This window comes from Dipodomys spectabilis, unplaced genomic scaffold (genome assembly GCF_019054845.1).
Source record: "Dipodomys spectabilis isolate Male_0828 unplaced genomic scaffold, ASM1905484v1 ptg000002l, whole genome shotgun sequence".
In the NCBI taxonomy this organism is placed as follows: domain Eukaryota; kingdom Metazoa; phylum Chordata; class Mammalia; order Rodentia; family Heteromyidae; genus Dipodomys; species Dipodomys spectabilis.
Window position 1 is genome coordinate 19986758 of NW_024870679.1, and position 14824 is coordinate 20001581.

Consider the following 14824-nt stretch of genomic DNA (forward strand, 5'->3'; position numbering starts at 1 on the left):
CTCTGTACAAACAATTGGACCTATCAATAAACCTCCTCTATAGTCCCTCTTAGGTGATATTCTCAAAGGCAGGCACACAAAGGAAAGCACCAGAGCAATCCTACAAGCAGAAGTGGCCCTTCAGTACTTCCTGTGAATCATCTAAGGCTCTCCACTCCATCCACATGTCTCAGATTAAAATGTGATTCAATTTTCTAATCTTTTCCATGACATTAAACCTCTGTTTCTTTTATAGGGTGACCAAGGTCTTTCTGGATTAATAGGACCTCCTGGTTTGCAAGGTGAAAAGGTAACCTAGTTTTACTTTGACATATAATTAGATGTCAGATGGATCTGGGAGATTTCAACTACAATGATCTCATTTTGAAGTCAAGCCTAAAGCAGTGTATTAAATTCATTTTCTTTAAAAAAAAAAATAGATTCATGTCCTACTCCAGGAATGTGATACCCCCCAAAGAGCAGGATGTTAGGTAAAGTAAAAGTCAGTGATATGTTCAACATTCTCATACTGGAAAAAGTCCATGTGACCCAGAGCATATTGGAGCTTTCACCTTTGCAAAGTATAATTGGGCACCAACCTGCTTCGGAACCTCTAAAGTCATTTTATAACACATGAATGCCCAAAGTAAGATTCATTTGCTTATAGATAACACACTTGGATTTTTAAAGTTCTCATTTATTAGGAAATCATAATCTCTCCATGGTATATACAAATGTGAGACTTGAAGGGTAGTGTATGAGCAGTGCTTTTATTTGCTGTGAAAAATACCTCAGAGAAACATTTGTAAAGGAAGGAGAGTTTATTTTGCTTCTCGGTTTTAGAGAGGACAGAAGTGGAGAGGAAGGCAGAGCAATCGAAGCAAGGTGGGTGGAGAAGGAGAAAAGAAAGGAGAAAACCCAGAGACAAGACACCTGCTAGGTCTTTCCACTAATAACCTGTTTTGTGTAGCTAGGTCCCACCTCCCATTGTTTCCAGCACTCCCAAAGTAGCCATCACATTTGAACCATGCTTTCAGTACATGAGTCTATGGGGAGACACTGCATATCTACACTATAACAGATTGCATATCTGTATATATATGTATAACAGACGGCTGGGAGTGGATGTTGGGGCTAACTAGTAAAAAGAAGTATTTACGGGTATATGACTTCAACTCTTTAATGGGACATTGAAACAGTTCTGTAGTTATTTTATTAAAGGTATTATGAAATTTCTAGGATTAATGCAAGTATAAATTTTCTCTGCTGCCTTTTCCCCAAACACTGCATTCGTTAATAACGGAGACATAAGATTTCTTTTGAAAATTCTTAGGTCCTCAAAATATTGCACAGCAGTATTTGAATTGGTATAAATATCTAAATACACATCATAATGTGCTTTGTTAGTATCTTAGTGGGTCATATTCCTTTCCTTTGGGGGAGTTAGATTGCAGGTACTCATGCAGTCATTTCTTGGTTTAAGTACCATCGGCCATTTTTTCAAGCACCATTAACTTTGGACAGATTGCTTCACCTCCCTAAGCCTCCTTAACTCATCTGTAAAATATTATCCACTTTACAGTTAGTTTTGAGGAAAATGAAATGAGATGACAAAGTAATACAGGGTTAGATAAATGGCCAGCACTTAATAAATGTTCACTATCAGCAAAGTAGCCATTCATTATAATATTAGTCATGATATTCAGAAATGAATCTATTTACTTAGTATACCTATGGCTACTCATGGACCTCTTAGGAAATTGTACTGATATCAAACAAATCATAGGATCTGATTTCTACTATTTAATCATATCCATGGTTCCTGAAATTAATATCCTAGAAAAGAAAATACTAAATATTGAATACTTTTAGCATTCATAGAAGAGAAGGACATTGAATTTAATCATTAGTGTAAATTACCTTTCACTTGGAAGCTGTGCTTACTTAAGACCAAAGACATTAACTTCCAAGGATGTATGTATATGTTATATGGTGCATCAGTATTTTAAAATATTAAAATTTAGGTAGTTATTTGACTTGTCCAAATATAATAAAGCAAATTAGCAGCAGCATTTTAAACAAAATACCATGAATTGAGTATCTTCAACAGATTTATTTTTCTTTATGACTTTTTAAACCTTCTAATCTTGCCTTTTAGAAGTAGACATTATAGAAAGTAGAGATCTTAATATGTTATTAATTTTAAGTTATTGATTAATTTCCTCTAGGGACATTTTAGTTCAAAAATTACTTTCTGGTAAATGAATCATCCATACCATATGATGATTTGATAGTTGTTTAGAGCCATGTTGAAATATTTTAGTTGATAATGTAATGTTTCTGAGAATGTTTTCCTATTTCAGAATGTGCCTATTAATAGAAACTATATGTAGCTTTTTGAAAAATAAGCATTTTTATGAAAAGACTGTAGGAATTCCACCTAAACTTAAACTAGTATTTCATCTAGCAAAACTGAGACAGAGCCATCATGATCTGTATATATGTCTAAATTTCATATGCACATAAAAATGGGTTCAACATAAGGTTGGTGTACTGTTCTGGTGGCTTGTCTGGGAGGGAGAGGGCAAGACACTGAGGGGGTAGAATATAGTAAATATATAACTTGTTTTAAATGCCATTTATCTCACATTCATAGTTGCTAACTAGCAAGGTCTATGTGGGCTAGAACTTAGAATAATGGCTCACATTACCTGTATCTTAGATAATCCCATTCTTCATGGTTGGCAGATCTCCCCAAAAGTATTAGATGAATTCTTAAGTGCAGTGCAAGAATGAAGTTATTTGTTTTGTGAGAAAACTAAGATAAGCTCAGAGAGGTTAGCAGAATTGCTCAGTCACAGAGTTACAGGAGGACCGAGAAGAAAAAAAACTTTATTCATACTGAGCTGAATCTGCTGTGCATTTCACTGTGTGTTCGGTGAATTTTGTGAGTTAAAGCACTTGTGCTTTGATTAATACAAAGTGGTATCTTTTAACCTGTTAGAGCATTTCATGGTTATAGTAACTATTGCTACTAATACTGAAAGCAGCTGTTTTATGATGTTTATAGTCTGGTGAGCCTGATCTAATCTTAAAAACAATCCACTGAGACAGATATTCTATTGCCATAAATCAATTAATTCAGATGTGCATAGATTGTTCTCCCAAGGCCACACAACTTTTTATTAGCAAAATTGGGACTTTAATTCTGGTAGGGTGGATACATCTGTCTGTGTAATTAATAGTAACTGTTTCCAAACCAGACTCCAGTGGCCCACACCTGTAAGCCTAGCTACTTAGGAGGCTGAGGTCTGAGGATTGAGGTTCAAAGCCAGCTTGGCAGGAAAGTTCCTAAGACTCTTATCTTCAATTAACTATAAAAAAAAACAGTTGGAAGTGGAACTATGGATCAAGTGGAAGAGTGATACCCTTGAACACAAAAGCTCAGTGACAGCCTAGGCCCTGAGTAAAGCCCCAGGAAGAGCTGAAATAAATTCATTATTTAAGTAAAGATTTATTAGAATTTATTTTTTCAGTATCTGTTGCTCTTTCTAGCATAGACGCCAAAATAAGTAAGATACTGTTTTTCTTTTTTTTTTTTAAGCCAACGTCTGTTTATTTTATTTTATTTTTTATTGTGAAAATACTGTACAGAGGGGTTACAATTACATGGGCAAGATAATGAGTACATTTCTTATCAAGCATTGTAAGTCAAATGAATATATATGATAATATATAATATAACATAATATATTACAGATAACAATGACTTCGTTGTTATTTTTTCTCTGGAAAATATCTGGAAATCTTTAAATTCTTCCAAATTATTCTAAATTCAAGTGGTATTTTAAGCTAAAATGACAGTGAGAAAGTTGTGTGGGGTACATTAACAACTCATGATGACTGTTGAGATAAATAAGCAAAGAAATAGTTTAGAACGTTTTAGTAATGTTGGAAAAAGATGGCAAAGCAACCTAGTCAAAAGAAATATTTTCTTCTCTAATAGAATATTTTTCTTTTCTTTTTATGCCAGTCCTTGGGCTTGAACTCAGGGCCTGGGCACAGTCCCTGAGCTTTTGTGTTGAAGGTTGGCATTCTGCCACTTGAGCTACACCTCCACTTCTACCTTTTGGTAATTAATTGGAGATAAGGGTCTCACAGACTGTTCTGCCCAGGCTGGCTTCCAACCTAGATCTTCAGATCTGAGTCTCCCAAATAGCTAGGATTACAGACCTGAGCCACTCTAGCTCTAGTCTTCCTTCCTTTCCCTACCTTCCTCTTCCCTCCCTTTTCACCCTTATTAATTCCTGACTCCATTCCTATTTTTTAAATCATTAGTAGCATTTTTAGCCAGCAATATGTGTCTCCAATTTGGTTGCATTGCCTGGCTGTCTTCATCGAATTTTTACTTTCCTAAGAACTAAAGTGTATTTTCACTTCCCATTAAGTATCTAAACTTTTGCCAAAGAGCAGATAAATTGGATCCAAAGTGCATGTTGAGTTGGCTAGAAAACAAGAGTTACAATACTGAGCTTGGATTCAAAATGGGTTTTTAAATTGTTTTATAAATAGCCATCAGTTGCTATATTAAAACTAGAAACCTGCTGTTTTGCATTGTAAGAACATTAGTAATGTAAATCAACTGAAGCAATTTTTCTAAGTTCAAGAGGACAATCCAAACATAAACTATTAAGCAGAGCTTAGCATAAAGATCTAACTGAGCAATTGTGAAATACAAGGCAAATGTTTTCAAATGGATTTTTTTATTATGGACGACTGTTTTGAATATGAAAATGCTACTAGAAAGTTCATGATTATTATGTCAGAATGAATTTTTACTTTAGATTTTTTTCAATTACCTTGAAAAGTCTTTTCTTTTCTTTTCTTTTTTTTCAGGTAAGGAGTAGGTTTATTCAGTAGACCTGCTGGGACCAGGCCAGGTTGGCACTCCACATGGCTGGGAAAGACCTGAGAAAGAGAGAGAGCTGGGGAAAGAGGTGGGAAAGAGGTGGGAGAGAGAGCTGGGAAAGAGAGCAGGGAAAGAGAGAGAGCTGGAAAAAGAGCTAAGAGAGCTGGGAAAGAGCTGAGAAGGAAAGAGCTGAGAAAGAGTATCTGTTCCTGGGTTAGTCCTTATCTAGGGTATGGGCGGAGAAAGGTGTGGCCACATCAAATTCAGATGTGACCTCAGCGGATGCAGATATGACCTCTTCCAGGTATGCCAGTTGCCTAGGTAAGGCAGGTACTGGGTGGAGACTTTGCTGCCAGGAGGGTGGAGTCTTCTCACCATCCAGGAGCAGACCTTACATTCCAGCCTTTAAATAATCATGAAATAGGGTGCAGATTCTCTCTGGCTACTTCCTGCTGACAAGGGGCGTTGGCATTAGGGGTAAAAGGCTGGAATTTGGTCCCCTCCCAGAGAAGGCAGCAAGCAGCAGCTGTCCCTTGGTGGCGTGAATCCTTAGATGAAGTCTGGAGAAGTCTCATGAAGCATTGAGGGGCTGGAAGAAAAATGCTAGAGAGTAAATAAATGGCAAGAGGAAGGACTTGGAGCTGAAAAATGTTGGTAGAAATGTCCCTAGCTACTTCTGACATCTGGTGACTAGGTAGAGGAGAAGTCAGGTAACAAAGGCAAGAATATAAATTCCTGTCCAGTTAATAAGTAGGCAGGTATAGACATTGGATGGGCAGGCTTCTTACTTCTACTGACCTTCCAGCTCTGGTTAATTTTGAAAGGGGAGGCACAAAGTTGCTGATGTGACATCATCTCCTCTTACTCCTCTCCATGGTCCCTTGTTCCCCAGACTGGCTGAGTCTAGGTGATTGTTGCTGGGATGGCTTATCCCAGTTGGTATTTAAAGAGGATTGAACTTAAGGCCTGGGCACTGTCCCTGAGCACTTCTGCTCAAGGCTAGTGCTCTACCACGTTGAGTTACAATAGCACTTCCAGTGTTTGGCTGGTTAAAGATAAGAGTCTTGAGCCATGCTTCCAGTCTGGCTCTTTGCAGGTTAGTTGGGAGATGGAGTCTTAGGGATTTTTCAGCCCAGGCTGGCTTTGAACTGAAATCTTTGCCACAAAAGTACTTTATTGTTTCCAATTAAAGCAACAAGGAGATCAGATAGAATAAGTACAGCTTACTTGCTCCTTATCAAGAACTGACCACAAATATTGTGAAATGACAAAACTCATTAGATGTTATGAGAATTTTAGCACAGATATGCCCAGTATTTTAGAACCACGTAGTCAGTAGTAGAATACACAACACAAAACAAAAAAGGCAAAACTCAAAACCTAAAATTTTTGACAACAGTGTGTAGACATCTTTGCTAACAAAGCACATCAGATAGTTGGGCCTCAGTTACCAGGGCCTGTGAAAAGAGCAACTTGTTAGCAAGGCACCTTAGAATAGATGGATGGAGTAGTAAGCTTGGTGGAAGGTTAAGGGTCAGATGGGGCCAAACCCTTAACCCACCATGTGGCCAAGATGGCTAACTCAAGATGGCAAATTTCTGAAAAAATGCAAAGAAAGCCTGAACAAATAGATCAAGCCTACATTGGCTAGCCTTTGAGAGGGAACCTAGAGGGGGGTCCCCTGGACCCAGCCTGTGTTGCACTCTTCAGGGCACAAGCCAAAATGTAGAAAAGAGAAAGGGAGAGATAGGGAAAGTTGGACATGAATGGCAGAGAGAGCAAAGAGAGCCTGAAAGTAAATAGACTTCTGACCATTTACCATTGCAGTGGCAAAAACTGTACATTCTGAGAATGGCATAAAATTAGGTGCTCTGGCTTTCCAGGGAGTGCAGGAGGCATTTCAAAGGAGTTTCATGGCTCAGGCGTGATTTGCAGCACCCCATTAAACGTGTAGAGACTGAGTCTGGTGAGTGAAGGAGAGCTGACCAGGCAGAAGCGGCGTCCCGACTTCCCCCAGAGCCCTCTAGAGAGAAATGGCCAAGCTCCCAAAACCAAGCGTCCTCGGCTTCAGCTTCAGAGGTGACTGGCCTTTCAGTTAAAGGCCGTAGGAGCTTTCTGGCGTGGTGCCACGTCTGGACAGAGACTGAGCAACAGAGAGCCGTAGAGAGTAGTTTCACTCACCAGAGTAGAGAAGTGGTGTGGACATGGATGTGAAGGCCAGCAATGGCATCGATGTGCTGTGTCCGCAGCAGACAGACCGGTTTGCAAAAGGTTGTCAGATCTATGGGTATTCCTCAGAGCAAAAAGGGAAAAACAAAAAAAGAAAAAGGAAAAAAACTGGAGAGGAATCCCACCTATCCTGACTTTAAGCCCTTTATCTGAGTCATGGCACCATTTATGTTAGGTTTTTAAAAAGAGGTAGCTGAGTAAGAACAGCACCACGCACGTGGTATTCAGGTAAGGGGTAGGTTAATTCAGTAGACCTGCTGGGACCAGGCCTGGTTGGCACTCCACGCGGCTGGGAAAGGCCTGGGAAAGACCTGAGAAGGAGAGAGAGCTGGGAAAAGATGTGGGAAAGAGGTGGGAAAGATCTGGGAAAGAGAGAGAGAGCTGGGAAAGAGAGCAGGGAAAGAGAGCTGGGAAAAAGAGCTAAGAGAGCTGGGAAAGAGCTGAGAAGGAAAGAGCTGAGAAAAAGCGAAGTCTTTTCATAACAGGATATTCATAGTACATATCAATATATAATTGGAAAGGGGAAAAGAACTAAAAACATCTATTAGATTGAATTGTAATTTATCATTCATTCAAAAAGTATTCAGGAACTGGGTACCTGTCTTATATCTGTAAGTCTAGCTACTCAGGAGGCTGAGATCTGAGGATTGTAGTTCAAAGGCAGCCTAAGCAGGAAAGTCTATGAGACTCATCTCCAATTTGCCACCAAAAAGCCAAAAGAAGAGCTGTGGCTCAAATGGTAGAGCACAAGCCATAAACCAAAAGCTCAGGAATGGCACTTAGGTTCTGTGTTCAGGTACAGAACTGCTTCCTCAACCCCCACATGCTGAGCATTCAGTTTTTTTTTTTTTTTTTAATTTTATTTTATTTTACTTGAGAACATACTGTACAGAGGGGTTACAATTACATGGTCAGGATAATGCATACATTTCTTACCAAGCATTGCAGCCTCCTCCTTTGTTTACCCTTCACCTCCCTTCCCAGCCTCCCCCCTCCCTCCCACCCAATCATACCCCCCCCCCCCCCGACATTGTAAAGCTGGTTTTGACATGACATTTTGTACTTCTCATTGTTGCAACAGGTCCACCTGAATCCTTAAACGACTTGTTTGTCCCCATCTCCTCCACATGTTATACTGATATCAAATATAGTGAAAGCGGGGGTTACACTGTGGGGGAGGGACGTACAAAGCAACAAAGAAATAATATTATAAATGCGTTAGTGAGCATTCAGTTTTACATAAAGACTTTAAAACAAGGAAATTAGTAAGGAGTTGTAACAATATTGAATGTCAAGGTGAAATTGAAAAAAATGCAAAAAATCATCATAAAAATCAATCTCTGAAATGATAAATATAGAGAATTCTGCTATTCTACAACTAACTCTATAGATCATCTTTCACCAACCCATCATTTCTATCAAAATCTACAGAACAATTTTTATCTTGGTTTGTTTCCCAATCCTATGTAGAAGTGAGCTTCTAATTCAAATGCTGATTCTTGAGAGTCTGGGCTACCACCCCAGTTGCCATGTCTATGATCTTCCATGTCTGCTAATAGAGGGGATGCTGAGCACAAGGCAATACAGTACTGAAACTTCCAACAAGGAGCACAATGGTTACCAAAGTAGTCTGAAAGGTTTTGAGAATGTTCCACTGTCTACACATTTACCTATGGATTTCCTTCAGACTGGCTCACATGAGCAAAATTCCCATGATATTATAAGTTCATTTGGGTTAAGGTATTTCAGTATACAGACTTCTTTATTAGAAATTTATGTCGACTCAAATTTGTCTGCCATCTGTCATTTGGGTATAATTTTGAGACTTCTTTTTCTTTTCTTTTTCTATACAAGAGCTAGTTGTGTGGCCACCTATTTACTAAATTTGTAAGGGCTCAAATTGTTGTTCAAAGAATTACTAAAAATAAAGCCTGTATCTAAGATTCAGATTTCCTGTCCCATTGAATACTGGAATTCCTGGTAAGGGCATTTTATTGCAATATGTTTCTAATCCATTATGAAACATTTTGTGAATTTTTCTTGTTAGCCATTCTTTTTTTTTTTTTTTTTTTTTTTTTTTTTTTTTTTTTGTTGGTCATGGGACTTGAACTCTGGGCCTGGGCGCTGTCCCTCAGCTCTTCAGCTCAAGGCAAGCGCTCTACCACTTGAGCTACTGCGCCACTTCCGGTTTTCTGGTGGTTTATTGGAGATAGAGTCTCACAGTCTCTCCTGCCCGGGCTGGCTTTGAACCGTGATCCTCAGATCTCAGCCTCCTGAGTAGCTAGGATTACAGGCGTGAGCCACCAGCGCCCGGCTTGTTAGCCATTCTTAAGGAAAGTATCTACTTCATTTTTTTCAATATGCTTATCAGAAAAAAATAATCAATGTTGCTAATTACTGACCTTTTTATTCTTCTATATCGGAATAGGAAAAATTAAATCAACTGATACTTTTGAAAGACTGAAATATGGGTCTATTTATTTATTTATTTATTTTTATTTTTTTGCCATTCCTGGGGCTAGAACTCAGGGCCCAGGCACTGTCCCTGAGCTTCTTTGGCTCAAAGCTAACACTCTACCACTTGAGTCACATTCCCAGCACATAGGCCTATATTTTTAAAAGAAAAGATGATGTTCTTAGATTGGAGCAGTGCCAAATCTGGAACATAGAAAGTTTTCCCAGAAATTTATTCATTTGCGGGGGAGGGGGGAGGCTGGGAAGGGAGGTGAAGGGTAAACAAAGGAGGAGGCTGCAATGCTTGGTAAGAAATGTATGCATTATCCTGACCATGTAATTGTAACCCCTCTGTACAGTATGTTCTCAAATAAAATAAAATTTAAAAAAAAAAAAGAAATTTATTCATTTGCTTTTCCAAGGTGTATGCCTTGCATAAAATAAATGAGGTTTATAATCCCAAATTTAGAGTATAAATGAAAGATTTTATGCAGTAGTGCTGATAACTCTAGCATGTTACAGATAGAACAGTATCATATTTTATTAGAGCAAAAGGTAGGTTTATTATCTTTCATTTTGAGAGAAGAGAACCAAAATATGAAATATTTAGAATTTGTTTTTTATCTAACTAATTTTTTATCCAGTGAGTTCATTCATTCATTCATCAAGTCTCTACATCACTTAGCTAACAAGTTTCTATTATTCTAGGCACTGGAGATACCATTCTGAATTAAATAGAAAAGTAACTTAAAAGAGTTTAAGCTCTTTGAGAAATATATGTTCTCTTTAACTCTATCACTCTCATCTAATTTATAGCCGTGTTTTGAACAAACTACCATGCTGGTCTCTTACCCAACCCACCCTCTTCCTCTTTTTCATCCCTGAGTCCCCACCCATATTAGTTACTTCTTTGTATCTATGACCAAAGTTCTTGATGGAACAACTGAAGGAATTATTAATCCTATGTCATAGTTTCAGATTTTTAGTCCACAGTCCTTGCTTCCATTGAATCTGAGCCTATGGTAAGTCATAATGTCACCTCATGGAGGAATGGAATCAGGAAGCAGCTGAGAAGTCCGTGGGATCTTCAAAAGCACACTCTCAGTGACCTACTTACACCAACTAGATGTCACTTCCTAAAGTTCCCAGAACCTCCCAAGTTAGTACCACAAGATGGGGAGCTTAAGAGGAGGACACTTCATATTTAAGTCTTACACCACCTTTGTACATTGATGTTGTTCTTTCTGTGTTTCCAAGCCCAAATCATCTTATATCTGCCTTTGTCTTTTATTTGATGGCTAAATTAAACACAAAGACAAAGTAGTGACTTTCTCCTAGATTCTAGTAATCATGAATTCTAAGAAGACATTTTACTATTAGTGTAATCAATGCTGTTTTTTTTTTTTCACAGAAGAAGATAATGACAATCATGATATGGCTAGTTAGTGGCAATACTGGACTTAAAACTTAGTGTGCTCAGTCTGTTCATATTGCTAGCAGTAAAAACACCCCCCAAAACATATTGTTTTACTTAGGCGCTTTTGATTGCAAAGCACAGAGGCTTAGGCCATCTTAAGGAAAAAAGTCAAATATTTCAATTCTCTCTGCAGCCTTAAGGGAAACGGGGACCACATGAAATCTAAAAATAGGTACTGTAATATGACTTGGAATCATAAAGAAAGACATCGATTCCAATTCACTCTGAGTATCTTACAAGCATGAGTTTGTGGATGTTTAAAATATGTTTCTATTAGTACTACCTCCTTCATTCTGCATCTCTTTCAATGTTACTTCGCTTCTCCTCTGACAATATTCTTTTTCAAAATACCTTCGTACACGTGTGTGTGTGTGTGCGTGTGTCCGTCCTGGGGCTTGAACTCCTTAAGTTTTTTTTGCTCAAGGCTAGTGCCCTAACACTTAAGCTACAGCTCCATTTCTGACTTTGTTGTTGTTCTTAATTGGAGATAAAAGTCTAATGGACTTTTCTGCCTGGGTTGGATTCAAATCCTGATCCTCAAATCTCAGCCTCCAGACTAGCTAGCGTTAGAGGTGTGAGCCACTGATGCCAAGTTGTATTCTTAATTTCCATGTATATTTGCATGTTCATACAGCATCTCAAAGACTCTACTTTCTTCTTATCTTTTCTTGATAAATCTTTGCAGCTTCCTCTGACCCACTGCAAAGTATGTGACTTTTTCTGTTGTTTGTTTCATTTTTGCTTTTATTTTGTAGGTGTGGGCCACTACTGAGGCACATACTCAGCTACTAGAAACCATCACTTAAGTTTTTATTCAAAGCTAGTGCTCTATAAATTGTGTCAGAGCTCTACTTCCAGCTTTTTGGTGGTTAATTGAAGATCAGTGCCTCACAGACTTTTCCTGGCTGGGCTGGCTTTGAACCCTGATCTTCAAATCTCAGCCTTCTGAGTAACTAGGATTACAGGCATAAGCTACCACCTCCTGGTCCATTATTATTATTATTATTACTATTACTATTGTCAGTTGTGAGTTCAAACTCAGGGCCTGAGTGCTGTCCTTGAGCTTTTATGCTCAAGGCTAGCACTCTACCACTTGGAGCTACTCAATTCTACTTCCAGTTTTCCAGTAGTTAATTGGAGATAAGAGTCTGATGGACTTTTCCTGCTTGGGCTGGTTATGAACCATGATCCTCAGATCTCAGCCTCCTGAATAGCTGGGATCACAGATGTGGGCTACCAGCATCTGGTTTATTATTGTTTTTTAATGGTTGGACTTCATTTAAAAAATAGAATTTGATTAGCCTATCTCATATTGTTTTAGACAAAAAGTCTTCTTCCTAAGGCCTATTTGGCCACTGGCCAGTTTTGTATTGTCTTTCCTTAGTTTCAATGCCATCCTTTGGGTAAGGCCAGGTAAAGGAGTGAGCTCATGAAGAATGGCTGCTAACTGTAGGGTGCTGCCATATTATCAGGCTTTCTGAATAAAGATTAAATTACCTTAACATGGAACTGTACATGCATAAGAAAGCACGATGAGCATATATCTTTCGGTGGTCTAAAGACTCTGGGGAAGGTAATCCAAAGAAATGGTATCACCACTTCATTTGTTTTACTCTAGGCTAGAGAGAAAAGAAATATTGATCAGAAATACAATTTGTGATGAACCAAAAGAATATGTAGATATATTTGAGTTCACAAAGGAAGATAAATAAGCCAGTAAATAAGTACATACTTTTCTTCATTAAAAAAGAAATAAGCTCATGGTAGACAGTCTCTCCAGCTTATGTGTTTCCTGCCCTGACTCCTTAATCCTCTTCTTCCTGTAACTATCTCAGGGGCTTTTATTTCTAGCCTCCTTGAGCCAACACCACTGTCTGAGTGGTGTGAGGATGTTTCTTATTTCCTTATTTTATGAAAATTTTTGGTGTATAGATGCTATTTATTATAATAAGCATACGTTTTAGATAATACCATGATTTATGAAGTTCAGTTCTTTTCTTGGATTCCTTAGACCATTTTTGTTGTTGTTCTTGATGCTGTTGTTGCTGGAATATTATCTGAAGCAATTTATAAAGAAGAGGTTTTACTGCCTCATATTCTGGAGAGTGTGGTGTTGGTTTGTCTGCTGGGCTCCTAGTGAAAGCCTCATTTCCTTTGTCACCATTAATGGTGGAAAACAGCAGGGCCAAAGGGACATATGTGAAAGAAAATATTTAAAAGGGACAGTATTTATAGTGACCTGTTCTTGGGGTAACTTGTCTATCTTTTTCAGAGGATAGAAAAGCATCTTTCTTAAGGATCTAATCACCTCTTAATGCCCCACCACCTTTTAGTATTGTAATATTCCCAATATAAGTCTAATAATTTCCTTTTCTAATCCATTAGTCCAAACTTATCTGTTCTGACAAAACTTCATTTATTCATCCTATATGATTGTTTAATTAGGGTGCATTTGGAAATCTTAAAACTTGTCTTCTTCACAGTCTATTAATGGAATACTTTCATATTTATCAACTATGGTTATTTTAGACTTTTAAATTATATTTTGCTTAAAATTCCATGAGGTTTTGAGTTAGAAGTTTTTTTGCTTTTTTTATATTTACCAAAATCTCCAGAAGCAGTAGATTCATTTTCTGATGATAGATTAGAACTATACAAATTAGCTCCAATGACTTCTTTATTTTCTTTTTTCTGTGCTTTTATCAACATTCATTTTGCTCCTACAAGAAGATCTTTCTAAAGGAAATATATTTTTATAACAGCTGGTGTTAATGATTGATATTACGATTTTCTTTTGATTATATTACTTGGAAACATTTTTTGTTGCCAATTTCCTAGCTGACTTTATGAGATCTCTTTTTGATAAGTCTGTGAGAATCCTCTTTCATTTGAGTTAATTCAATCATGAATGGCCATCATTGGTTAGAGAAACTGACTCGGTATGGTTCAGCCTTTCAATAATTACAAACATGCATATATGAAGGCATTTTATCTCAGCATTGTTGAACTAAAACCAACTTTTCCACAGACCTCAGCAAACTTTGTGAATGCATTCTTACACAGGGGGTTGATGTGTATTACTTTCTATTCAATATTTGGCTACCATTTAAGCTGATAATAAAATTATCCAGTTAATACACAATTAATTTGTTATTTAATGAGCAGTAAACTGATTAACTAAATAGGTTAAATTCAATAGGACACGGATTTGTGTGAAGTATATTGTATTATATATTATTGTATTATATATATGTATTATATATATTATGTATATTATAAAAGGAACATAAAATTGTGATAAAGCAACTTAGTACATATGTTTGGTTATTTTGTTGATGTAAGTTTACTTTTCTATCATAGCTTCACCTTTTCCCTTTCAGGGTCTCAAAGGCCATCCAGGGCTCCCAGGACTCCGTGGTGAACAAGTAAGTACTTCCTTTCTAACACTCTTATGTGTTCCAGTGGAAAAGACAAATGTTAAGGAACTTTTTGAGAGATTATTTTCCCTTACCTGTCAATTTTTCTTTTCAGTGTCTTATGTAAGACAACTTTTTGATTGGTTAGCAATAGATTCTTTAAAATTTTTAATAAATAATATTTCACTATTATTCAGTTTCCTTATTTGTCTAATTTATTTCAAAGCACTCTTTTCCACAACACACACACACACACACACACACACACACACACACACACACACACACACACACACACACACACCATGTTTTGGACATTTGTGTGTCATTATCTGTTCACTAAAGCCTGATCACTAAAGC

General features: G+C 37.5%; 1 protein-coding gene across 1 annotated transcript in view; it reads left to right on the forward strand.

Annotated features, from left to right (window-relative positions):
* Col24a1 (collagen type XXIV alpha 1 chain) overlaps positions 1-14824 on the forward strand; it is a 305980-nt gene that overhangs the window by 30288 nt on the left and 260868 nt on the right. Inside the window, exons 7-8 of the mRNA XM_042685239.1 lie at positions 236-289; positions 14429-14473. Coding sequence (XP_042541173.1) covers positions 236-289; positions 14429-14473 — 99 coding nt within the window. The remainder of the gene's footprint in view (positions 1-235; positions 290-14428; positions 14474-14824) is intronic.